General features: G+C 39.3%; 1 protein-coding gene across 1 annotated transcript in view; it reads left to right on the forward strand.

Moving 5' to 3' along the window:
- Positions 1-7,482: 7,482 nt before the first annotated feature.
- SGIP1 (SH3 domain GRB2 like endophilin interacting protein 1) overlaps positions 7,483-27,446 on the forward strand; it is a 204,266-nt gene continuing 184,302 nt past the window's right edge. Inside the window, exons 1-2 of the mRNA XM_023754681.1 lie at positions 7,483-7,558; positions 7,971-8,110. Coding sequence (XP_023610449.1) covers positions 8,101-8,110 — 10 coding nt within the window. The 5' untranslated portion in view covers positions 7,483-7,558; positions 7,971-8,100. The remainder of the gene's footprint in view (positions 7,559-7,970; positions 8,111-27,446) is intronic.

The following is a 27,446-nucleotide window of genomic DNA, read 5'->3' on the forward strand; positions in this document are numbered from 1 at the left end:
GGTTTTATTGCTTAATCCCTTCATCTTTTTCACCCATCTCCCCTCCCCCTCTCCTCTGACAGCTGCCAGTCTGTTCTCTGTACCTATGTGTCTGTTTATATTTTGTTAGTTTATTTTGTTCATTAGATTCTACATATATGTGAAATCATATGGCACTTGTCTTTTTCTGACTGGTTTATTTCACTTAGCATAATGTCCTTCTGGTCCATCTATGCTATTGCAAAGGGTAAGATGTCCTTTTTTACAGCTGAGTAGCATTCCATTGTGTAAATGTACAACAGCTTTTTATCCACTCATCTACTGTTGGGCACTTGGGTTACTTCCATAACTTGGCTATTGTAAATAATGCTACAATAATCATAGGGGTGCATATATTCTTTCAAATTAGTATTTCAGGTTTCTTCTGGTATATTCCCAGAAGTGAAATCACTGGGTCATAAAGCAGATCCATTTTTAACTTTTTAAAGGAATCTCCATATTACTTTCCACAGTGGCAGCACCAATCTTTGTTCCCACCAACAGTGAATGAGGGTTCCAGTTTCTCCACATCCTTGCCAACACTTGTTTGTTGATTTATTGATGATAGCCATTCTGATAGGGGTGAGGTGATATCTCATTGTGGTTCTAATTTGCATTTCTCCAATGATTAGTGATTCTGAGCATCTTTTCATATGTTTATTGGCCATCTGTATGTCTTCTTTAGAGATGTGGGTCCTTTTAGGACCTATTTAGGTCCTTTGCCCATATTTTAATTTGATTGTTTTTAGTGTTGAGTTGTATAAATTCTTTATAAATTTTGGATATTAACCTCTTATCAGATGTATCATTGGTGAATATGTTCTCCCATTCAGTGGGTTGTCATTTCATTTTATTGATGGTTTCCTTTGCCACCCTTTAACCTAGGTGTCCCTTCTTTATGCTGTCTTAGCTCTAAATATTTATAAATCTGTATTGTAATTCTTGGTTTGCTCAACTGCCTCCTCCTCTATAGTAGAAGTATCTTGAAAGGTGTATGCCTTTTTTATTCTCTGTGTCCCAAAACCTGACACAATTCCTGGGCATAGATAAATCACATCTTCGTTGGATTAAAAAAATGAATGAACATGAGCGTGGTGATGATACAGACCATTAAGCACATAACCTCTTAAATGTAGTGCATCCCCCTTGCCCACAATGTTTGTTGAGTTTATTTTCTATCAGTATATAGAACAGTACTGTCCAATGGAAATATAATATGAGCCACAAATGTGATCCATATGTGTGATTGAAAACTTTCAAGTACACACACATTTATTTAACCAAATATGTAAAAATAAATTTCAACATGTTGAAATGAGATATTTTGATTCTCTTTGTTTTGTACTCTCTTTAAAAGCTGGTGTGCATTTTACATTTACATCACACCTCAATTTGGACTAGATGCATTTCAAAGGACATTTCAGACATTCCTAATTTTAACAAAGACTTTTTTATTGTGTCTCCATCTAACAAGATGGTAGATTTGAAAAAGAGGTTTGTATATTTTATCATTCTAAAGAATTTGTTATGTCTTTCCTTGCTAATAAAATTTTTATTTATTTAATGAGTGATATCAGTTGAAATTTATCAGATATCTTTCCAGCAACTAAGGAGATAATATAATTTTCTTTTAAGTAGGTTAATATTGTGAATTATATTTGTAGATTTTTAAATGTTAAACAATTTTTCTTACTCCTAAAATAAAGTCTAATTTATTATATCATATTTTTGAAAAACTGGACTCTGCTGTTATTTTATTTGAAATTTTGCATCAATATTCATAAATGAGATTGAGCTATAGACTTTTTTATTTTTATTATTTTTGCCAGGTTTTATAATTTAGAAAGTGAATTTTAGAGCTTTTACTCTTTCTCTAGTTTCTTAAACTGTTAAAACTGCATCAGAGTAAACTGATTCTTCAAACAGAAAAAAATTTCATTGTGTTTGAGCCAATTATTATTGTCCGGGCCTATACTTCAAGCATATTGCTACTGGGCCTGTCAATGGTCCCTCTCAGCCATATTCATTATATCCTTGACCAGAGCTCTAACACTTAAAAATTTCAATAAGAATGGTTTCACTACTTCCATGGACTCTTTCTGGTTCTCAGTGTGCTCTTTTATCATAGCAGTCTGCTCTCATTTATTGCTGCTGTAATCCTGAAATTAAACCAAATGTAAAACATAGACTTTTTTTTAAATGACTCTCCAATTTTCTACATTTCCTTTGCTTTCAGTGAGGATGTTTCCTCTGCTTCAGTGAGCTGTAATTGTTTACTTTTTCTTTTGGAACTGCTGATTCTTCTCATGTATGCAGTCTTTATTGCTTATCTTTATCAACCTAGGTCTAGATCAATGGTCGGCAAACTGCGGCTCGCGAGTCACATGCGGCTCTTTGGCCCCTTGAATGTGGCCACGAAGTTTCAATCACACTGTATGTGCGTGCCCACATGTGGTATTTTGTGGAAGAGCCACACTCAAGGGGCCGCAGTTTGCCGACCACTGGTCTAGATTAAGCAGTACCTCTGGACTAATATATGTTCCTTCCACACTGTGTAGGTTTGAATAAATGGCTCTCTGGGTAGGGATGGACCAATGTGTGGCAAACATATGAGGGCATGTCTTGTCTTAGGTGTAAGTGGACCAACAAGTAGGGTCTGTCTCCCCCTTTCCTCTCTCCACAGTGAGGAGGAGGAGGATTACAAGGTCTACAAGTTTCTCTTTAGATGTAGTGAGTGAAAATCCTATATAATAAAAGCCTAATATGCTAAGTGTCTGGCCAGCCAGTCGGCCATTCAACCAATCAAAGTGTAATATGCTAATGATATGCTAAGGCCGCTCAACTGCTCGCTATGACATGCACTGACCACCAGCGGGGCAGATGCTCTGACCTGTAGGTTAGCTTGCTGCTGGGGTCCAGCTGATCAGGACTGAGTGAGATGGGCCGGTCATGCCCTGGACCCCTCTCAGGTTCCTCTCAGCCCCGATCATGCACCGGTGAGGTCCCTCAGCCTGGCCTGCACCCTCTCACAATCTAGGATCCCTTGGGGAATGTCGGAGAGTCAGTTTTGGCCCAATCTTGCAGGCCAGGCCCGAGGGACCCCACTGGTGCACAAATTCGTGTGCTGGGCCTCTAATATATAAATAACTTCTCAAGTATGCTGAATAGGGTAGTGTGGCATTCTGAGTCCCTCTGAGATTATGAATCCTTTTGTAAGTTTTACCTTAAATACACTGGGTAATGTTGATGTGGTGCAAGTTTTTGCTTTATAGTTTCTATCCCCACACTTATTTTGGTAATAGCTCCTTTTCTTCCTTTGGCAATGCCTTTTCTACCCCTCCAATCAAGGGGTTCATACTCTTAAGGATTGGGTCTTATAGAAACTTGCCTATCTTCCTCCCCATGTTTATTCACAATAGTGGTCATGTGAGTAAGTCCAATGTAAGTTTTGGCTTAAATAAGTCCATCCATGAAACCTCATCAAATCTGGCCCCATTGATTAGCCCAAAGGGTGAACAATAATTCAAGCCAGGTCAAGCAGAGCCCTTCCCAGGAATATTTTTGAATAGATCTGGCATAGGCCAGCTGTGGAAATATAAGTTTAAAGGATTTAATTGACCAGCTCCTGATCACATGGAGAAAAACTAATACAAGGAAAGAAGCTGATGTACTAGAAGAAACAGAGTTCTGAGTACTTGGGTCTGGTATCCAAGTTTCCTGGAGCACCTTGGTTCTTGCTTTCCCTCAGCAGTGCTGTCCTTCATATAACTCTGCAAGCTACCCAAATAAATCCCGATTTTGTCCATGTCAAATCCAGTTGTAGTTCTTCATTTTAACCAAGAGTATTTAGAGTATGCGTGTATATGGACTAGTATGTTGCTCTTTCAACTATTTCATCCCATGGAAATCTAACCCTTCACATGGGATCTTTTATTAATTTCCATGGGGTCTGAACAATATTTTCCCTTCTACATTCATTTGAATTGCCTCAGCGGAACAGTAAGAGGGATATTGGATACATTATTTAAACTTTCCTTCTATGTTAATTTTTTTCCTCCTTCCTTTGTGATTCAGTTCTCATTAATTTCTTTCACTTTCTGAAATATGAACTGATTTTCCCCTCAAATATTAAAATTGAGTGAAGAAATTAAACTATATAGTTAGAATATAATAAGATTTTATTCCAAAAACAATGTGGAACAGAGCATCACCACTGTAAAAATGTTATTTCAGAAACAGTTTTAAATGTCTAGTGACTTTAGTAATTCAGTTTATGGTCTTGAACTAGTTGCAGGCAGTGTGTGAGCACTTGGTGTGATCTGGGTACACACTCATCATTCTGGATTAAACTCCTGGACAGTTTGGAAACTTTGGTGCAAGTTAATAATTTACCCAATATTTTCCACAGATCCTTTGACTTCTGTTAGACTTTCAAAAAATATTCCATTAATTACAGCATAGGACATATAGTCAATAATATTGTAACAACTATGAATGGTGCCAGGTGGGTACTGGAAATATCAGGAACACTTTGCAATGCATATGAATGTCTAACCTGAAATTCATACAAAATAATATTGACTGTAAACTGTCAATTTGTCAAATTGAAAAAATTAATTAAAATATACTAAATGAGAATAAATGCATCTTTAAAAATATTCCATTATATTAGCAGCTATATATTCTCCTTTGCACTTGTTGTTAAGCAAAAACTATATTGGGACTGATGAAATTTGGGGCACAATCTAAAAATACCTTGTTCCTGAGCTAGCCTTCCCCCCACCCCCCAAAAAATAAAAAACTATGAGAAGGCATTGGCTGGTGTCACTTGGTTGGAGCATCATCCTATACACCCAAAGGTGGCAGGTTCGATTCTGGGTGCAGAAGTGTGCAGATATTCTTACAATTGGTGATAGTGCCTTCTCAATAAAGTTACACAACGTTTATCCAATCATGGGTCTAGCTAGCCTTAACACCTTTAACTGCACATCCCTTTCTTGGTCCTTCTCTGACAATCTAGACACTTTAATTTTCTTATAAATACCCACTGATTAAAAGAATCTTTGAACTCTCTTTCTGTCCCTAGCTAGTTGCTTCACTGCAAGTCTAAAACAAAACTGATGCGTGCCCTATTGAATCTATTTGAAAGGTTTGCTCTAACACACTGTAAAAAACTTCATGGGGTGAGGGAAGGTAGGCAGCCAGGGCTTCCCTGGCTCTCTCACCCCTTACATCTCTGACAGGCCTACTATCCCAGCATCTCAGTGCTTGCACTCACTTCCAGATTTTATATAAGCCAATTTTCTTATTTAGAACTCTTGATCTTATCGAGAACGGCCACTCCAAGCCCATTCCAATTTTATCTGAACTCTAAATTCATCTCTGTAAGAGAAACATCCCTAACTAATCTCATTTGATTCGAATCTTCTACTTAGCAGCGTCTCAGAACTCTCCAACATGTTACATTTCCAGATATGTCACCTGGTCTTTCACTGAGTTGTTCTCTGTGCATGTCACATAACTCTAACTTGGCTGCAAACTTCTTTGATGCGTCCAGCAGCCCTTTGGTGGTTTATTACAAAGCTAATATGGAGGGTTTATTATGCTCCAGACACAATGCTAAGTAATTTATTGGTGAGGTATTTAGGATTCTGCTTAGCGCATAGTAAGCCAGTACTAAAGGTTTGTTATTAATACTATTTATAGCCCTATGAAGTCAGTATTATTATCTTCTTTTCCCAGATAAGGAAACTGTGAGGCACAAAGTGTTATATAACCAGTACAAAGTCATAGAGTTCATTAAGTGGCAGAGACAGAACTTGATCCCAGTCTGTTTGGCATTATTATCTATTCATGTTCTTAATCAGTACAACATTTTTGGCTAAATACACACACACACACACACACACACACACCAGTCTTTTTTTTTCCCCAATAATACTCTTGCTGTTTTCAAAGTAGTATAAGTTGTACTCTAGACAGGTTTTTGCTCAGAAATTTTTTCCTCTTTTAAAATTCAACTGCCTCGTAGCTATAAGGAAAAAGGCACAAGTATTTGTATCTCTCTGGAGAATTTCATTTTAATATTTAGAGGCCATTGATATACAGTATGTGTCCTTAGAGAGAAGAATGAGTTTTTTTTAACTTCTAAGTTGCTAAGGAACTGAGTTTTTGCTTTTTAACTGTTAATATGCTATTCCAGTCAGCTTCTTTAGTTACATTTTCTCTAGCAGATCCAACCACCGATACCTCATATTTGCGCTGGTGGAAAGAACAAGACTATGTCAAGGGCTGAGCAATACTACGAGTTCATGGGTACATTTGTAACATAAATGATTAATCGTACGAGAGGCCCAGTGCTGATCATGTAATGCATCTTGCTTCTTCACGTTATTTCAGTTGGTGCTCACAATTGCTCTGGCACATAATGGCTTTTCTCCTAAGCACGTTGCTGGATTGTTGAGGGAGAAATGCCTCCTGCTGATGTTGTCTCCTAGGGCTCTACAGAGGCCTTTCCCTTCCTTCCCATCTCCCCTCCTCTCTTCCTGTCCCTCCCGCATGCCACCTACCCTCCTCTTCCATAGCGGCCGGCCAGGGCCAGAGCCTGCTGGAAGGGACCGGGGTCTGGGGCCCTCTGAAAGGCTCCCGGGGTCACTGCGGACCAGCCAGGTGACAGATTCTCAATCCAAGCAGCGCTTCCCACGTAGGCAGCACCACGGCACCCAGATCCCATCCCATCCCAGCTGAGAAACCCTGGGATCCATCCATCCTGCGGCCAGAACCCAGTGCAATCGCCCCCTCCGGATTTCCACGGGGAGGACTAATGGACTTGAAGGCGCTTACAGATGCCGGTGGAGCGGCGTGAAAACGGTGTCCTTTAGAAGAAAGTTGCTTTGCTATCAGGACTGCAGTTGGCAGCAGCAGCCACACTCCACCTAGGACAGCCTGGCGGCTCCCGTGCGCGCCGGGCCAAGCGGCTTGCGGGCAGCGGGACTCGAACGCGGAGCTGACAGGCGCCCCGCGGGGTCCGGTCTGTGGCCGCCCGCGCGTCCAGGTGGCGGCGACAAGAAGCGACGTGCACAGCTGTCTTTCATCGGACTAAAGCCTCCCCTCTCTGCCTGCCGCCCTCCGTCCCGCCTCCCGCCCCAGAAATTATCTCAAGCGTTGCCAGTTTGATTCCAGAGCCCCGCTCGGGTAGGGTTCTTTTGTTTCTTTGTGTTAATGACAGTTCCCAGCATTGGCATGCCATGCTTGGTTAATTTCCTGGATCTCTTGAAGGCAGCTGGGGTGAAATTTCTTCTGCATCATCCTTTTTGGGGATAATTGTTTATGACGTCAGCCTGATTGATTTTTTTTTTTTTTTTTTTGAGAGAGAGAGAGAGGAGTCACAGATGTATGGGGAGGCCACGGACACTGACATTCCTTCAGGGCAAAAGGAGAAGAGAATAGGAGCTTAAAAGTGTGCGGCTAAGACTCCAGGCTGCACGGAATTAAGTTTATTGTTATTTTTTTCAATCCCCTCCGCAGCAAGCCGCTTAAGGTGCTCCTTCCATGCCGGCGTCCCCTGTTACGGTGGCGGCGTCTGAGAATTAATCTCGGGTACCCAGCAGGTTTCCGAAGACCGAGAGGAGGGGCGGGGGAAGTGCGTCACCAGGTGGGGAAGGGGCTGTGCGCTCGGCGACCAGCGGCAGGGGCCGGGGGTGGAGGAGAATGGGGACGGGAAATAGGTTCTGTGTGCTCTCCGCGGGTATTGTGTCAGGAGATGCGGGCTGGCTACCATGTGACGCGGTCCAGAGCTGAAGGGATTGGCCGAGGCAGCGCAGGCGGTGCAGCTCGTCGGCTGGCTGTTCCTCTCCCTTTCTCTCGCAGCATCTTCCCGGGAGCCTTAGGTGAAGCAGCACCAGCTGCATCCATGGCCTATCTTTGGGGTTAACACTTGTCTTTGGCTTCAGCAGCCACGGATACAGCCGATCGCCTGGCAGCAGCGGCAGCGGTGTTGGGAGGATTTCGCTGGGACCTGGAATCGTATCCTCCAGTATTTTTTCAGACTCCTTGGAAATTAAGGAATGCAATTCTGCCACCATGATGGAAGGTAGGATGCTTTCTGCTGTGGTTGACAGGCTTCGGGCAAGGTGATGGGCAGAGCGGCGTGGAAGGTGTGCAGCCTGCGTTTGTGGCTGGTCTAGAACCTCGTTGCCAGGATTTGCAAGCAGAAGTGCTGCAGTTTGCTTGCAGTGGACCAGGGATCAGACTCGTGTAATCAAACCACAGGGCTTCGCTTTAGCTCAGAACCTACAGAGCTCCCAGCTCTTTTAAAAGAGAAAAAACCTAAAGTGCTTGCAGGGAGCTGAGATAGAGCTACTAAAGAGCTTGCAGAGCAAATAAGTTGGGAGAGAAGATAAGGTTGTCTGCTCTGGGTTCCTGGGACGACACTGATTAAACATTTACAATGGAAACTTGTTTCCTGAAATTGACATTAGACAGGAGAGGTCATTGACAGAGTTATCCATGCTGTAATTTTTACTGAACTGTCTAAAAAATTAAAATTCTTGTAAGATATGTTTATCTCTGCAATTTGTATTTGACTGTTGGGGTGACGGATGCAGCAAATTTGGTCCGTAAGATATAGTTTTATGGGGATGTTATAGCAACGGAATGAGCAATATGAGGAAAATATCCAGGCCTCTTGGCTCCTGAGTCAGGGTCTTATCAGGTTTTGTGTGTGTGTGGTTTTTAAAAATGTGTGCTTCCTAAATCGTTTCTTAGCCAAGCATCAAACGATTACTTACTGATTACCTTTTACATTTAATATTAAGTGTAAGGAGGAACTTTTCCTGAGATGTTGTTTAAACTACATTTTATTCTACTAAATTACCCTTGCAAGCCTAAAATAGTGACAGCTGAGATTGCCTCAAAAAAGCAGCAAGCTGATTAAAGAAGAAACAGGCAGCCTGACCCTGGCTTTGATTTTCTGTTTTCATACTACAGGATGGTGCAAAACTCCTGGCCTTTCCTAAGATGACAGGCAGAAATTTGTCCCCAGCCTGGATTTCACGATGCAGAATCCAGTGCATAATGGGTCTCAAATCAGCCATGAAAATGGCAGAGAGGCCACCTCTTAAACTAAGGTCTGTCCTAAAGATTTTAAACATTCTCTGGAAATTTACCAAAATGGAATGAGGAGAATGGTTTCAAAACAACAGCAGTGTAGCCTGTACATATTTGGCAGAAAATAATTCTTTTGCTCTCTCTATCATGTCAAACATTATTAATGTGATCTGGGTGAGTGAAGAATTTTATAGTCATGGCCCATAGATTTTAGAAAATAGCCTTAAAAAAGAGATTGGATATCATTTTTATATGGAGCCTTGTCTTGTTTGCAAAGGGCTCTCAAGCAGTTCTTTAAATATAGGCCTAAATAAACGGAGATTACCAATGCTCTAAGATTAAATCATTTTCATTAATTAAAAATGGATTTAATCTTTGAACAACAACACAAGACCAACAGAAAGAGTATTACTGGTGTACTTTTCAATTAAAAGCTCATGTAGATTGCCCTTTTCAGAAAAAAAAAATCCTGTCTATAGAGATACTATAGTTCTTTGCTAAATTTTAGGTAGCATTTCTTAAAATTAAATCTGCACATATTCTGATTCAATTTAATCTTACACCAGGGAGTGAAACATCTTTCATTTTACTTCTTGCCTTGCAGACTATGGAGTTAAAGTGTCTTCTTTGAAGGAAGTAACATTTATTGGTGTTCATTAATGATTCTTCCAGTAAAATTGTCTATTGTGCCATCCCAGAATGCCAGTTCAAAGCCCTGTGAGAAGCTTATTTGAGCTGCCTAAACTGAAATGAGAATTGTAACAAAGACTGTGTTGGAGCTGAATCAAATCCATTGCTCTGGGTTTGCCAACTTTACCTAATGAAGGACATTATCTTAGCACCTTTATGACTTATTGGTGACCCCCTGGATATCGCTAGTTACCTTCTGTCAGATTTTTGTAAAAGAAATTTGGAAAGGTGTTACCATTGACTTAAAAATTTAAATGAAACTAGTAACTTTTTTTATCTACATGTAGTTCCTACTTAAATGCTTTTCAAGACTTATCATCCTAATGGTTCAGGGATCTTAGAAAGGCAGATGGGAATCTTCACTAGAAATCAATTTACCTATCAATGACCTTCCACATAGTCCCCAGTCTTTGGGGCAGTATATATACATACATGTTTCTGATATTCTAACCCAGAATTTCACTTCTGAATTGCTCTTATTCTAAAGGGATGGGATAACAGTTATTATTTATATTAACCTCATCCCTAGTGGGCTGAGAGTGTGTCACCAAACATCCAGATAATTAAAATGATTCTCTTCTCAACTAGCACCTCTCTCTCTCAGTCATCTACATATATGCACTTTTCTAGAAAGGGAGAAAACCTGCATTTGCACTTGTGTGTGTATATAGCTCTATATTCAGTAAAGTGTTTGGTCTGCTGCTCAGGAAAAGCATGGCCATGGCAACTTTTCAAAGCTACTTCTCTACTCTGTGTAAAACAAGAGCAAACAAATATTCATCTGAATGGCTCATAGTCTAGTCAAGTGTACTTGTTTTGATGGAACACGATATAGGTCCCATTCATTCAATGCTTATTAGAAATTCTTGTCATAGATGAAAAACAGTGCTACCTCCTCAGTGATTCTAATATCATAGAAGGCAGTAAAATAATTCTGCAGGGACCTCCAGCAGGTTACCAGTAGTTTGTGGCTCCAAATATTTCTATTAAACAGTATTTTTAAGGGACTTGATTTGATGATTCCTGCACTCTTTATTTTTTAGCAATGGTTGGTATTGAGTTATGTCTTTCCTAAGAATGCCACATGATGTGGAACCTTATGTAGTATGATTGTGAAGGGAAAGAAGATGAGCAAAGGGAATTCTTTGCTAAATGGTGTAGGTGTTGTCTAAGCGTACAACAGTCTATGTGATCAGGAAAACCGTTCAAGGGTTTTATTGATTTTTATGTTTTACTATTAAAATTTGAAAATGGCATTTTAGCTGTCTCTTCTAAGGTAAGTGAAAAAAACTAAGTCGGGGTTTCTTAGGACATCTCTAAGACAGTCTGGGAAGTTTTCTCTTGTCTGTGCAGAACTGCACTGAAGGCGCTTGTGTTCTTAGTTCTATACTCAGACTCTTAGGTATTATACTGGAAAGGTATGTTTTTTTGGTGCCAATGATTTCATCTTATATAACACACTTTTAAATTAACAAGCATATTTTAAAGGTTTAATTATAATATGCAAGGTGATTTAATAAATTTTGTTATATTTACTATTCACAATAACCTGCATATAAGTATATTCTATATATAGTACTTTTGCAGTATTTTTTAAATTGCAAAAATAAAAAAATAATACATTGAGGCAGAAATATGATGGAACTTGAACCCAAGTGCATTAAACAACAGTGCTCATATTTTGGAACCATCATAATATTTTAAATAGGAACCTTTTCTTTTTACTTTGCATCAGGTGGTCTTGGTCATGTTAACCTAATTGAAAACTGGACTTAGTAGCTTCTTTGGTGGCATATTCTGTCTCTCTCTGTCTTTTAAATATGAGTACTGACACAAGGTCTCAATTCCTTGTTAAGACCTATTATCTCCAAAATCATCCTTTAAAAAATTTTGAATACCTCTAGACTGACTGACCTTCTGTGGTTGCAATGAACCTTATAACAGTAAAGGCTTTTTTTTTCCTATCTAGGAATGGAGTTTTACTTATTTGGAAAATTCTTTGATGGGATCATAAATGAACAATGCATTCTGAGGTTGGAATTGTTCATTTTCTAGTTAGCTAAGAAGTTTTAAAAGAAATGCTTCTGCCCAGCCTTCGTTGCTGAGTGGTTGAGCATAGACCTATGCACCTGAAGGTCATGGTTCGATTCCCAGTCAGGGCATATGCCCGGGTTGTGGGCTCAATCCCCAATGAGGGGCATGCAGGAGATAGCAGATCAATGATTCTCTCTCATCATTGATTTTTCTATCTTTCTCTCCCTCTCCCTTCTCTCTGAAATAAATAAAAATTTTTTTTTAAAAATGCTTCTAACTTTCCTACTGATTCCCTTCCTAGAAATAGTGAAGTTATTCTGGAAAATCTTAAAGTGTGCATACGAGATTCTAATATATGTTCTATCATTTATGTAATTCCTCTCCTTCTTCAAGGTTCTGTGTCAGAAAGAGTCTCCTTATATGTATGTTTCTATCCAATTTCAGGGGTCAGCTCTAAATCTCTCAAAAGAACATGCAGTCTTTTAAAAAAATTAACTTAGATAAACCATTCTAGAAGATTCTGGAAAATTCTTCCTGTTGAATTTGGCACGTACACTATCCATGTTTTAAATAAACAAGTTGCAGGAAGTCACCAACTCGTAGTTTTCATATTCCTTAAAGTTTGTTTATGAATTGCTCTCTTAAAACAAGTTTTCCCATAGGAATAGTAATATAAATGATAGATTCTCACACTTGTCCATTGAAGACTATTAAACCGATTATCTAGTTGAAATGCTAAATGTTTTGCTATGAAGTATGTAAAGAATAGTACAGTTACTATAGTAATTATAGTAACACAATGGCATTAAATTGTTTTCAATTTTGAATGTTGCTCTTTGAGGGAAAGAAAACTTAATTAAAGGACTCTGAGAAGATAAAGAGAAAATTTGAAGGGGATTTTTAGGTATATTTTTAGAAGTTTTAGAGACTCGTGACACTGAATTTTTCAATTACATTCCATTTTACTACAATACTTGTGTTTTACATTTTCTCAATTTCAATTTTATCATACCCACTGCTATTAAATTGTGATTATTTTCATTATGTAAACTCACCAGTGGAATTAAGAAAGGTAAAGAGAATTTACTGAGATGACTGTAAAGTAGTTGGAAAGGAGAAGAGCGGTGAAGGCATTATAATGAATTTGGGTTCATGTCTGAAAAAGTACCTGAGGAAAAATGAACTGAGTGAGGAAGTGGTCACAGATAGAAGGGAGTTGGGGAGTATGGTAAGGGCATGATCCCCTTGAGGAGAAAGTGGGGTGTGGACAGAGGTATTGGGTCTGTTTTATATGCTGACTGCCAAATATTTCTATGGGCATAGGATGGCTTGCTTGCCATTGGATAGCTATTGGGGAAGGAGGGTTAGACTTAGAGAAGGCTGAGTCTCCATCTTGGAAAAAGGATGCCATTTAACTGGATCGATAGTATTTAAATTCCCTATATCTTATCATTTTGTATAAAAAACTTCTATATCTTCTCATTTCTCTTTAAAACCATAGCATACAGGAGCCTGCACATTCTGGCCTGCTGTGCCTTTTTGAGCCTGTCGAATGTCTCACTTACATTGAATGTCCGACAGCCTTGCTACCTGTCTCAGAGTGTTTAGAACAAATACTTTCCTGCCTCCGTGCTTTTGCTCTGCCTAGAACATGCTTTTGGCAACTCATGGAGTAACTGATTCTCTTGTGGTTCTAGCAAAACTGTCACCTCCTCAGGAGGCCTTCTCTATTATTCTTGTCCCAAACTCCCAAGCACACGCCCTGGGCCACTGAATCCATTTCACTCCCTTCTCTTTCCTCAGAGCTGAATTTGTGATACATGGTTATTTAATGGTGTACAGGCTGAATCTCTTACTCAGAAGGAAGCTCCATGAGGGCAGGAATCTGGTCTATCATAGTCACCTCTGTATCCTTAGCTCTTGACACACAGTGGACACTTAGCATGTTTATTTATTGAATAAGTGAATAAACCAGATGTAAATGACTCCGATGACTTTAAACTATATACTGTATGGTATTATGTTGGGCATTATGGTGGATGTAAAAAAATAAATGCTCATATTTATATTTTCACTGGAGGAACTATAAACCTGAAATAATTAGGAAAAGATATTGTAGAGCAGAGTGTTAAATTGTGAGACAGGTAATACATTTTGAGAAGCAAAAGTAAAGAAAGAGTCCATTTGAAAATATGTGCTTGAGCTTGATTTATCTTGGTGATTAGCTCCAAGGAATAGAAAGAGACAAGATATAGCACAGCTATTCAAAGAAATTTCCAGAAATTCCAGAGACAGTTGTGTCAATATCCTGTACTTTTTTTTTTCCTTTCTCCCTTCTGCTCTCCTTGTATTTCTTTCTCTGCTTTTCTCATTCTTCCTTCCCACCTTTCCCTTTCTAGTGTATCTTTTCTTTTCTCTGGTTTTGACCAAATCTGAAAGTGGTGGCTTATAGAGCTAGAAAGTGTGATTTGGAATTTGGGAAAGTATTTTTAAATAAATAAATGAGCATAATGTTGTATGATGTATTTGTGCATACAGTGACAATGTGGTGGTATATGAGATTGTTTAGATACCAAATTATTCCTAATTGGAGAAATTGTTGATCTTAGAAACCCAATATGTTTACTGAACTTGTGCAGTTTGGATTTTTTTTTTTTTTTTGGTAGGAAGAGCATGGATCCAGAAGTCAGACTTGAGTATAAGTGATGTGACTTCTTGGCTGTGTGCCTTGAGAAGGTTACTTTACCTTCCTGGGGTTCAGTTTCCTTGCAAATAAAATGAGAGAATTGATCTGTCATTCCTCTAAAACTCCCGGCTCTGAGAGTCTCCGGTATTTGCTGAATAATTTGGATTCCTCATATCTACTCCCTCCGAGGCTTGAATCTTAGTGATTTACTCCTCTTCCTCCCACCACAAAATAACTTGTCCCTGACGCAAAAATAATTCAAATGTATTACCACCTGCCTACTATTAGTTTAATCTTTCTCTTGCATGGATGCCACAAGTTAGTTTTGCATCTTTGCTATATTGGGAGACAATAGCAGATTTCTGCAACCCTCCTCTACAGCTGCTAGCACAGAACTATTTATGTGTTCATCAAAAACCATCTATTGAATGGGTACTAGGTGTTAGGCACAGTTCTAGGTGTTAGAGGCTCATTAATGAACAAAATAAATTAAAAGTCCTGCCTATATTGAGCTTCCTATTTGGTGCAGAAGAGAGATGATAAAAATAAAGTAAAATGCAAAGTACATTATATGGGGTTAAGGACTTTGGACAAGAGTGGAAGGAGTGGACTAGATGGGGATGCAGTTGAAAATAGGGTGGTGATGGAAGACTTGCTGAAAAGACATTTGAACAAAGACTTGAGGGAGCGGAGGGAATGAAGAACCATGTTGCAGAAAGAGTCTGAAGAGGCAGGGAAAAGAGCAAATGCAAAGACTCAGAATGTGGGTGGAACAGCAAGGAAGCCAGGCGTCTGGAGCAAAGGACAGGGGAATGTTCAAGAGAGAGATGCAGAGAGGTAATATTCAAATAGACTCCATGAGTCCCTTTCAGTGGAAGGAAAGCCAGTTTCCAGTCAGCATGAGCCTATGTTATCCTTGTGTCAAGAAACAGGTGGGCATTCAGAAGCCTGGCATTCTGATACTGGTTCTGTCTTGTGATGGTGCCTCTTGGCACTCATTCTGACCACACGTTTTAGTAAATGAATTAATATCATGCTTCTGCCTTAGCTTCTGTTTCCAAGCCCAACGTCAGAGCTGAGAGTTCAGCTACAACTCTAGGCTTGAGCATTTCCGCATAAGAGATATAGCCCCATGATAAGGATGACTTCAGAATCAGAATTCCAGATAAACTCACAATTATTTTGACTACATACCAAAGAACTTTATTTTTATTTTGGGTTCATAACAACTTCTATTATGCATTAAGACTAGTGTTTTAGGATTTTTAAAAGACCATGCAGACTGACTTATGTTGCATATCTTTAACAAACAGTATAATATGGAAAATAGTATGTGACATTACACACACTTCGAATTTTTCAAAATACTTCATTCATTCAACAGGCACATCTGCAGCTTTCCCCTTAGTCTCAGGTGCTGTTTTAGGCACTGTGAATATGTCAGCAAAAAAATGGCAGCTGTGTTCTCCATCCTCAGAAGCTTCGAGTCTAGTATATGTTATCACATACTCATGTACATTATTTTATTCTCACTTCATCTCTGTGGTAGGAAGAATAGGTATTACCATCTGTATTTCAAATAGCAGGCATCTAGGGCCTGATGATGTTAAGTGACTTGTTCAGGATGACCACCTTACCAAGTGGCAGGAGCAGCATGTATTAGACCAGCGGTTCTCAACATGTGGGTCGCGACCCCTTTGGGGGTTGAACAACCCTTTCACAGGGGTCGTCTAAGACCATCGGAAAACGCATATATAATTACATATTGGTTTTGTGATTAATCACTATGCTTTAATTATGTTCAATTTGTAACAATGAAAATACACCCTGCATATCAGATATTTACATTACAATTCATAACAGTAGCAAAATTACAGTTATGAAGTAGCAACGAAAATAATTTTATGGTTGGGGGTCACCACAACATGAGGAACTGTATTAAAGGGTCGCGGCATTAGGAAGGTTGAGAACCACTGTATTAGACAAACTTCCCTCTTAGTCAAGTGCTCTTTATTTGCACAATGGTGTAACTTGAAAATCCTGCTCATATTGGTCTGTGTTTCTGGTTGACAAGCAAACAGCAGATAATCTAAATTTGACAGGGTATTTCAGAAGCCTTCTTCAGAACAGGCTAATTATCAGGTCACGATCCTTTAGACCAGCCGTTAGCCTGAAGAAGGCTAACACAGAAGTGTTTTATTCCAGGGGGCTCCTTCCAGTGACAATCCCCAGTTTCCAAGAATCTTACGATGAGGAGGGACATGTGATATCACTAGGCCAGTGCACTCTAAACCTTCACAGCTTACATTCTACAAAGCGTTTTATCAGAAAGCCTGGCTCCCATTATGAACAAAAGCCCTTTCTCCCTGAGAAGGACAGCTAGGTGTTCACTCACATTCCGTGAAAGCTTTGGCTGTTATCATGGGAACATGACGGTGTGGGATACCATTGAAGCTTAACCAATCTAGTCCAACCTCATTTTGCAGTTGAGGAAACCAAAGTACCCAAGGATTTTTGTTCTCTCTGTAAGAGAACAAGTCAAGTTTATTTTAGTAGTGATTCAAAAAAATGTGAATAGACAAAGACTTAGAACCTGTGGTATCTTTCACATTCAAAGGTGCTGAGGCTGGTTGGGTGACTGCCCAAAGATGTACAAATGAATGTGTCCCCAGGGTCATTGCTCTGCTGATTACACGTACAATGTGGCCATTAATAGCTCTCCTGTGCTTCCATGGCTCAAGGGTCTGCTGTCGGTGAGTCAGTGCTGTGTGAAGGGAAGGACCAGGACCTGAAGGGGCCGTACCTCCTGGCTAGCTATATGACCTTGAGTGCATTCTAGAACTGCTTTGGCCTCAGCTCCCCCATTTGCACGGTAGGAATAATACTGGCTCCAATCAGATGAGACAATAAATATTGAGGCATCTATAAAAGTGTGGCACAAATGCCAGTTATTTTCTCAGATGGCTCTCTCTCAGCTTAGTTGCTGCATGTGGGTTTCTTAGCATTCAGTGGCTACAGATTATTGCTTGCTATTTTGCTTTTCAAGTACATTGTCGCTGCATCTCTTCTGCAGCTAGGCCTTACAGATGTTCCTCTTCTTTTCACCATACTGTTAATTTCTAGCATATTCTATCATTTCTCTAGTCTCAATATCCAGGTACTAGACTACCCCTTTCTTGACCATGGAAGGCATCACTAATCAATCACAGCTGTCTTTCTCTCTGGCCTCAGCATCATCTCAGTTTCACATTCCAGGCTACCTATGCCAGTTTGTTTTTTCTACCACAGGCAGTTTCCTCAACTTGAAAACACGGTGAATAAAATTGGAATATAGGTGGTCTAGCTGTGTACCAGCCTTTATAAATCCCTTTAGTGAATCACTGAAAAAAGCTGTGAAAATACTGTGAAAAATTGCCCAAAGTACTGGTTATGATAGTAATGCAAGAAGATAGTCTGTAAGCCCTGTAGCAGGTAAGACCCTACTCCTGAGCTATTGATTTTAACCACCAAGTATCTCTTAGCCCCCTTGTGCTCCCAATTCAAAGAACTGTGTCTACCAGACAGCCAAACCAGGTTATACTCGTATTTATTTCTGATTCCCCATTCCATCCTGCCTCACATCAGTAGGTCTTCTTGATTCTGTTCTCTCCCTTTCATACCCCACTACCATACCTGGTCAGACTTCACTGCTTCCACCTTCCCAGCCCATCCTCCCCACAGCCATCAAAGAGATCACTTTTGTCATTTACCTTTGATTGTTCCCCACCCTTTTAAGATAAAGTCTGAATGCCTCAGTGTGCTGTGCAACACTTTCATATGCAGGCCAGATAGGAGTTCCTTGCCCTTCTCTTTCCCTTGCATATGGTAACAGTCTGTTCCGATCATTCAAGGTCAAACAAAAGTATCTCTCTTCAACAAATGCGTCTCACATTCCCCCAGGTTGAGAATGAGGTGCTCTTTTAGCTTTTAATTCTCAACCTCCAAAGGGCATGAAGCAGAATGTTCAAGAGCACTAGCTTTGGAGTCAGGCTGACCTAGGTTAAACCCATCACTGTGACCTTGAAAAGCTAGTGAACTTTTTCTCCTCTTCAAAATGGGAGTGATAAAAAGTCTCTTTTTAATGGATAATCATGTAAGGTTGGAAGGATTAATCAGAAAGTGTAGAGTTCTGCAGAGATAAAGAAGAGAGAGAGAGAGAGAGAGAGAGAGAGAGAGAGAGAGAGAGAGAGAGAGACTTGTTTATAAGGACTGGCATGGCAAGTCCAAAATCCATAGAGCAGCCTGGCAGGCTGGCAACCTGCAAACTTAGATAGGGGTTGATTCTATAGTCTTGAGGCAAAGTGTTACGCTCTCAATAGATCATTATTTTCTGTTCATTCCTCTTCCAAGGCCAGGGACTCTGCGAGAGTAGAGATCATGTCTTACTTATTTTTGTATTCTCAACATGTGGCTTGTGTAAGTGCTCAATAAATGTCCAGTGATTAAATAAACCTGTTGAGGGATCACAGACTTTTTTTTCGGGGGGGGGGGGGTAAATAGTCAAGCCACCAAGCATATATCATGAAAATTAAATTAGTTATTATATGCCAAACATTTAGAAGAGTATTTGGTCCAAAGTAAAGCTTATTAAATGTTACTTTGTTGGGCACATTGAAGGCTCCAGCAGAGTTCCTGGATGCCAGGTAGTACCTAGGATTGTGCTCACCCCAAAGTACCCATCTGTTGTGCAGGATCGCACTGGCTGAGAGCCATACTCTTTTTCCAGGTGCAGGCAGTTAATCTAGTATCACACACATTATGTCTGACTCCTCCCATTTTAAGAAAAACCAGCTTTCATTGTATAGAAAATGTGGAAAATAGGAAGATACAAAGAAGATAATGAAATCACTAATAATCTCATTATTATGAAATAACCAACCACTGCTACAATTGGTTGAGTGTAGGACATGGGCTTTGGGGATAGATTACCTGAAGCCCTTAAAGACTGAGCAATATCATCAGTAAAGTGGGTGAAATAACACCTACCACATAAGATTGTGGGGAAATTAAATAAGATAATGTATGGATGCACTCAGCACGACCTGACATTTTATGTAAGCGCTCAGTGAATGCTAGCTCTTAATAGCTTTATGGTCATATCTCTGTCAAAGAACCCAATTTTATCATCACATAATATGCACACATGTATACATATACAGGGTGTCCCAAAAATATGTATACACACTTTAACAGCTGATGGCTCAGTTTTAAAAATGAAAAATCTTACCTAATAATAGACAAACATGTAAATTGACTGTACATTCGCTACGCTAACCAGCCAATCAGGAGAGTATGCAAATTAACCCAACAAAGATGGCAGCTAATTTGCATACATAGGCTCCAATCAGTGGAGCGAAGCCGTGAAGCCGGACGGCCCCAGGGCCGGCGGAGTGAAGCCGGACGGCCCCGGGGCCGGCTCCGGCCGGAGCCCGGCCAGAGTGAAGGCCTGGGTCCCGGGTGCTCGAGGCAAACCAGTGCCAGCAGCCAAGGGAAGGGAAGGCCTATTGCACAAATCTCTTCGTGAAACAGGCCTCTAGTATTTTAATAAACACTGTCTTTATAAATATTCAAAGTGTGTATATACATTTTTGGGACACCCTATATGTGTGTATACACAGATACATAAGACATTTTACTTTATATTAGATTGTAACCATTATCCTAGGCAGCATATATATTTGTTAAAAGCATGGGATTAGGAGACAAACTTCCTAAATTTAAGTCATCATCTCTCTATCCTTGCCAATGTGTGAATTTAGGTAAGTTATATAACCCCTCTATGGCTCAGTTTCTTCTTCTGTATGAGATGATCTCAATCTAAAATTATTATAAGGATTAAGTGAGTTTATTATAGGGATTAAGTGAGTTTAATATGTTATACATATAGTTATTATCTTATTAAAATATGTACTATATATATAACATATACAATATACGTAAAGAGAAATATTTGGTACAGAGTAAATGCTCAATCAAGAAATGTTAGCTATCATTACCATTGTCATGAAACAGTCTCCAAAAGCATTGATTTTACTGGTTGTATAGTATTTCATTCCATGATAATTTATTTTACAATTCCCCTATTAGACATTTAGACTGCTAGCTGGAGATTTGCATTTATACTGAGCCAGAATGGCTCATATTAATGAGTCACATGGTATGGTAGAAATCCTTGATTCCCATGTAATAAGATAGCTTGGTGAGGTGGTGAGAGTTCTATATTGGGTTCTAGTCCTGGCACTGTCCCAGCCATCTGAGTGACTTTGGGCAAGCTATTTGCAAAGTAGTAGAAAGAGAAATTGATTTTAATTCAAAATATTCTAACATCTTCTGGCACCATTCCTTATTAGCTATGATAATAAGGCCAAGAATTTGCCAGGTGAGTAGGAATTGATTTTTTTATGACCTCGTTGAAGGTCCTAGCTGTGTATGTTGGGCAAGTCACCATGTCTTTGTTTTTCCATCTGTAGAATGGTAAATGATATGAGCTTTCCGGCCTTTCTCATTTGGTTGTAAGTATCAAAGCACAAAATATATGAGAAAGTATTTTGAAAGCTATGAATCTTGAAGTAAATATAATGTAGTATTAGGGCTATTATTATATTTAGTATCTCAGAAACTATATTTTCAAGTAAAGGTTAGGTTAGATTATTTTGTAGTTGCTAACAAGTTTTAAGATTTTGTGCTCTAGTACTAGGGCTTCAGGACGTATCCCCACTACAGTTAGCCCCTCTCCATACCTTCCACCTTTCATGCATGCCACTGTTTTTCTTCATTTCAGATACAAGGAGAGAAAAAACACCTTTCTTAATTTGATGAATTATTTATTTGGATGGGGAATTCTATATATAATTTTGTTAAACTGGGTAGCAATATTGTTTCAATAATGAATACGTAGCGGGACAATTTAAAGGGTGAAATATATCTGGCCTAATTATAAAACAAAATATAGTTCTTCATATAATTTTGGCAAACTCTAATTCACTCAATCTAATTACCAGATCAAATTATTTAATCTGAATTTCTTCTCTTGATTTTTTTTTTTGCTATTGTCTATCTTTGTGGCAATATACTTCAAGTTGGCACATTGAAGAATAGAGTTTATTGCTCTTTTGATAATTTTTACTAAAACACAGAGGAAATTTATAGTGGCAATGGAATGCTGTTAGTCTCTGTTCTAGATATGGAATACAAGTTTGAAAAACACATGGAGGCCTTGCCTTCATGGAGTTTGCTTCTATTAAGAGGAGACAAAACTAACAAACCAAATGAATAAACCAATAGTTTCAGATGGTGGTAAAATCAATGAAAAACAACAACACAAAATAAAAACCATGTGGAAGAGGTGGGGAGTGGTTGTGAAAGGTACTTGAGGTCGTAAGGGAAGGCACTTAAACTGAGATTTCTTCATACTGAGACTTGTAAATGTCTGGGAACATATTTCAGGAGTGAAAAATAGAGAGGCAAAAGGGTCTGGAACTAGTAAGCTCAAGGAACAGAAGGAAAGCCAGTGTGGCTACAGACCAATGAAGGAGGGGGAAGGTGACAGGAGAGAAGGCAGGCAAGAATTGGGTCAGGTAGGGCCTTGTGAGCAATAGAGATGAGTCTGGAATGTATTCGGAAGCAATGGAAAGCCATTGGATGGGGTTCAAAGAGAAGATCATGCTTCCATATGATCTTCAATTACTTTGGATGTTGGATGGACATGGACTTGTGTAGCTATAGTTGTCATTCTGTTCGTGTGTGTGTGTGTGTGTGTGTGTGTGTGTGTGTTTTGAGAGAAAGTTGTCTTGAATCTGTGTTCAAGTATAAATACTCTGATTTCATTTAAATTTTATGTTTATTTTCTGTAAAGCTAAGAGAGGTTGAAAAGGATTGTGGTGCCCTTCCCAAAGCCACTCGGCACCATCACTGCTGAGGTCTGAGAGCTCCAAGTACAGTGGGGCCTTGACTTACGAGTGTCCCAACTAACGAGTTTTTTGAGATACCAGCTGTCTCTCAGCCGATTTTTTGCATTGAGTTGACAGAGTAATTTGAGTTAACGAGCTCCTTAACGAGCTCCATCTCAGAACCAATTAAACTCGTAAGTCAAGGCCCCACTATAAAGGTTTGTTTTACTTCAGCTATTGAACAGATTTTTCTTCTAACGCAAATGGTCCCGGCATTAGATTTCTTCCAAGGCATGTTGACAGGTGAAAAAAAATGAAAATGTTAGAAATCCAAGTATATTATGCTTTTTATGTACTTGTTTTTAAGTGGCTTTGAAGCACTTCAGTTCTTTGATAGTCATTTTGATACTGAATCCATTTATTAGGTTGGCTCTCATCACTGAGGCGCTTTCTCTCTAGTCCTCATCAGAAAGATAGAAGCACTTAAGAGATCTTGCTGTTGACAGAGGTCGACCTCTCTATGTTCCATTTTTCTCCCCAAATGTTTCCATTAAACCCTTGTGTTATGCCTGAATTTCATTGACAGAGATCCCTACTGTCTCCTTCAACAAGATTTACTTGTGTAGTCCTCCAACTCCGTAGCTATTCTCTTCCTACCTGCAGGCGCTGAAACTGTGTTCTAAAATGTATTTGTAAACCAGAGGAAAATATATGAAGCTTTCTGGAGGTGGGACTTGTTCCTATTCCAGTCTTCTTTATACTAAGGGCTCTGGTTTTTTCTTCTAATTGCTTTTTTGATATAGAAGGTAAGTGCACAGGCTTGAAAGTCAAAACAAACCTAGATTCAAGTCCTGCCTCTGCAACTTACTGGCTGTGTGCCTTTGGGCAGGCCTGAGCTTCAGGGTTTTATGTTTGTTTGTTTGTTTCTTTTTTTCTTAGCTTTTTAAACTATCACAAGTTCACAAATTATCACTAAGTATTTATTGAGGCTGCAAACATTGTACCAGGTACTCGGTGTATATGGTGAGCAAACATCATGAGCACAGGCCTTGTGGAGCTTGCAGTAAAATGACAAAGACATTAAATTAATACAGATAACTAAATGACTATAAGTGAACAAAGTGCTGTGAAGGAAGCACTGAATGAGATTCTCAAAGACCTTTTTTAAAATATGGGACCTATGCCCTAACCGGTTTGGCTCAGTGGATAGAGAGTTGGCCTGCAGACTCAAGGGTCCCAGGTTTGATTCTGGTTAAGGGCATATACCTTGGTTGTGGGCAGATACCCAGGAGGGAGTGTGCAGGTGGCAGCTGATCAATCTTTCTCTCTCATCGATGTTTCTAACTCTCTATCCCTCTCCCTTCCTCTCTGTAAAAAATCAATAAAATATATTTTTTTAAAAATATGGGACCTAATCTGATAAGGTGGGCGTGAATCAAAATTGTTGCAAGTATTACAGGACACTGTGCTTTTAACATATTTCCTGTGACCAGCGCATTCAATTGATCATGGCTATTGCCATTGTTATTATCTTGCTGTTGTCATTGTTAATATTACACACACCCCATGCCTGTATGTAGCCTTGCTTCAGTGAGCTTTCCAGAACACAAATGTCTACTGTGTTTTGGTTATTTGCCTAGAGCTGCTCTGCATCTGTGCTCCCAACTGCTGCCAACTTACCTAGTTTCTGACCTGGTATCTGAGCAGTTTCCGGGGCAAGCCACTCATATTTTGGGTTCCATCCATGCCTTGACTCTCGCAGATTCCTTAGAAGGTTTCTGATCTTATTGCTCTACCTCCTAAATGAATGTTAACCAAACTTCAACATGACAACTGCCTTGTTGCTATGCTGCTCAAGAAAGAAGGAGGAATCTTTTAGGAAATTTTATGAAAAAACAAAAGAATGCCTCCCTCTCTGTTTAAGCCCTTTTGAAGAGCCTATTGCTACACCTACTCTGCAGTATAAGCATCTGTGCTGGCTGCGTTACAAACCTGAGGGATATTTCTTTCCATTGTTTACCAGAAGTTTTTCTTATTCACCACTGACCTAGCCGAGACCATAAATCTAATCCTCAGGCTTTTCCATTTCTCTATATCAAAGCCTGTGAAAATATGATTTTAAAATTATGGTACTGTAAATACATCCATCCAGCTGATTGGTAAGAGGGACACTACTTTATGGCCAGTACCTCTGAGTCATCTCTTCTACTAGAGTCGCTCATAACTCACTTTAGCTCTTCCTTCCTTTTCTTCCTATTGTCTAGTTAGACCTTACTAAAAGATAGCTACCCCATAACTTACTAAAAGAAAGCTGTCCCAGATCAATCCTAGATCTCAAGATATTGCATAAGAAAGACTAAGAATAGCATTATCCTTGAAATGTTCCATAGTTTCTCTTAACCAGTAGGTGCAGCTATAACCATCTCTTCCCCCTCCCCATCAAGAGGAGAAAAGAAGTAGAGTTCAGATTTATTAACATAAAAATAGCTACCTGAGTTCCTGCTTTGTGCCAGAAACTATTCTTAAATTTTCTATGAGCTTTTATCGCATTTAACATACACAACAAGTCTATGAGGTTGATACTATAATTATCCCCCTTTTAGAGATGAGAAAACTGAGGTCAGAGAGCTTATGACTTGCCCAGATATTTAGACTTGAACCTGATCTGACTCCCAAACTTATGTTATAAATCATGAAGTAATATTGTCTCTCCATTTTTACCTTTGAGAAATTATATTTATTATATTCCCACATAAGGGCAAACACAGTGATATCATTTGTACCACAACGTTTGATAACTAATATTATTATAGCATGCTTGCCTATTCTCACCAGATAAAAATTAAATTTGAGAAGATTCCTGTCCATGAAATATCTATAATACCTCACATAGACGCCAAAACCGGTTTGGCTCAGTGGATAGAGCATCGGCCTTCGGACTGAAAGGTCCCAGGTTCGATTCCGGTCAAGGGCATGTACCTGGGTTGCGGGCACATCCCCAGTAGGAGATGTGCAGGAGGCAGCTGATCGATGTTTCTCTCTCATCGATGTTTCTAACTCTCTATCTCTCTCCCTTCCTCTCTGTAAAAAATCAATAAAATATATTAAAAAAAATACCTCACATAGAAAAATGAGTAAATGATTATAGAGGTAACAAAACTATTCTCCAGGATGTCTTTGTTCTGATTGTTTTTAATTAGATTTGTTTGCAATTTCTTACATGTTACTTTAGAGGTTTTAATGGGCACTTTATGTTGAAACAAACTTTAAGAAATTATCTTGGATGTTTTAAGGAAATTTTCTGAAAGAACAAAAGAGTGCCTCCCTCTCTGAGAAATTTGCAATGTTTTCTATGGTAGAATGAGAAATGTATTTACCCCTTTTGCTCAACACTCTATTGTACACATCTCCTAGTTTCAGTAATAATAGAAATTTTATTTCATAGCATTTCAGAGACAATTCAATCATCAGTTGACTTTTGCTTAATATGAGAAATGAAGTGAAGTTATTCTGCCTGGTTTAGCAAGGGTTATAGTTCCCAATTCCATATTAATAGCTTCATTATAGTTAAGGCTTAACACTGTTTTTAATTTTAATATCTTTACCAAATGCTCAGTCCTCAATAACTATAATAAAATGTGTATTTTAGAAATGTGTAAAAATATGCGGCTCCTCTCCAAGTTTATTTATAAACCCGAGATAGAGCATTTATGCTATTTACTCTGCAGTAAATACAAATACAGCCCTTAGGTATTGCTTTTTTACCTATTTCTTGTTCTCATCGCAAGTTCTTTAGTCAGAGCAGGAAAAATAGCAATATACAATGATCTCTGTGTGGAAGGCACATGCCCCCCAAATGTGCAAAAGTCCAAGACTCTGTACATTCTCTGAACATGTCATTGACTCATAGAAAGGTGGGCCACAGTCACCCAAGGCTGGTAGTAATTATTGCCATTATTACTATTATATAGAATTTATCAGTGTTCTAGGCTGTGAGAGACTGTATAAATGGCCTATCACCTCTCTCCCACTATAACCCTGTGAGGGTTATTCTGAATTCCACATGATGAATGAGGAAAAAGGCCCAAGGTCTCATGCACAGCTAGGAAGTGGCAGAACAGGAGGGAACCACTGAGTCCCTAAATCTGTGCTCTCTAAATCACTGTGTTTAATGACTGCCAACCACCCTTGTGGGCTTGTCTGAGGGAGCTGGGATGGTGAGGCTCTTGTCCATTGTCAAGAACAGTCAAAGAGTTCATATTGGACCTCTTTATACCCACTCATCACCCCGACTGAGCTCTTTTGACTATGGTTGTTTTGCTGGATATGCATTTTAAAGAGTCTTTACTGACTTGGGCAGATTCATTTAACAACACAATTTCCAGGATGTCCTAGGTATAGTTCCTCCACTTCCTTCTTTGAGGCACTGTGCACTGTTTCCCACTGTTACACTGCTCCTTTTTCTCTCTTCCCTTGTTTCTTCTCAAGTTCGCTTACCTGGTTTGCATTGTGCTGCTGTTTCCTGTGTTCGTGTTCAGTTGTCTCTGCCCTTCCTGCCGTCCTCATGAAGTCAGGTTAAGATGGATGTAAAGCAGCTTCGCTAAGAGGAGTAAGGAGCTAGGCCACTTGGGTCAAATCCTGACCCCTTCACTAGCTAGCTGTGCAATCTTAACTAATTTACTTCTCCTCTCTCTGCCGCTGTCTTCTGTTTTAAAAATCTGTTTCTCAGCTCTAAAATCAATGTTACTATACTAATTCCTATCTCATTGAATTATTATGAGGAATAAATGAGTTAACCCATATGAAAGTGCTTAGCTTAGTGCCTAGCACAGAGTAATTGCTCACTTAATCAATTTTGTTCTTATGTTTGCCTGATGGCAAGTAATTTACATCAGAAAATCCCATTATTTGATGGAGACAGAAATGACTTCAAACACTACAAGGGAAAACCCTTCCCCCAGGAAGAAAACAAAACAAGCTCT

Source organism: Myotis lucifugus, unplaced genomic scaffold, assembly GCF_000147115.1.
Source record: "Myotis lucifugus unplaced genomic scaffold, Myoluc2.0 scaffold_63, whole genome shotgun sequence".
NCBI lineage: Eukaryota > Metazoa > Chordata > Mammalia > Chiroptera > Vespertilionidae > Myotis > Myotis lucifugus.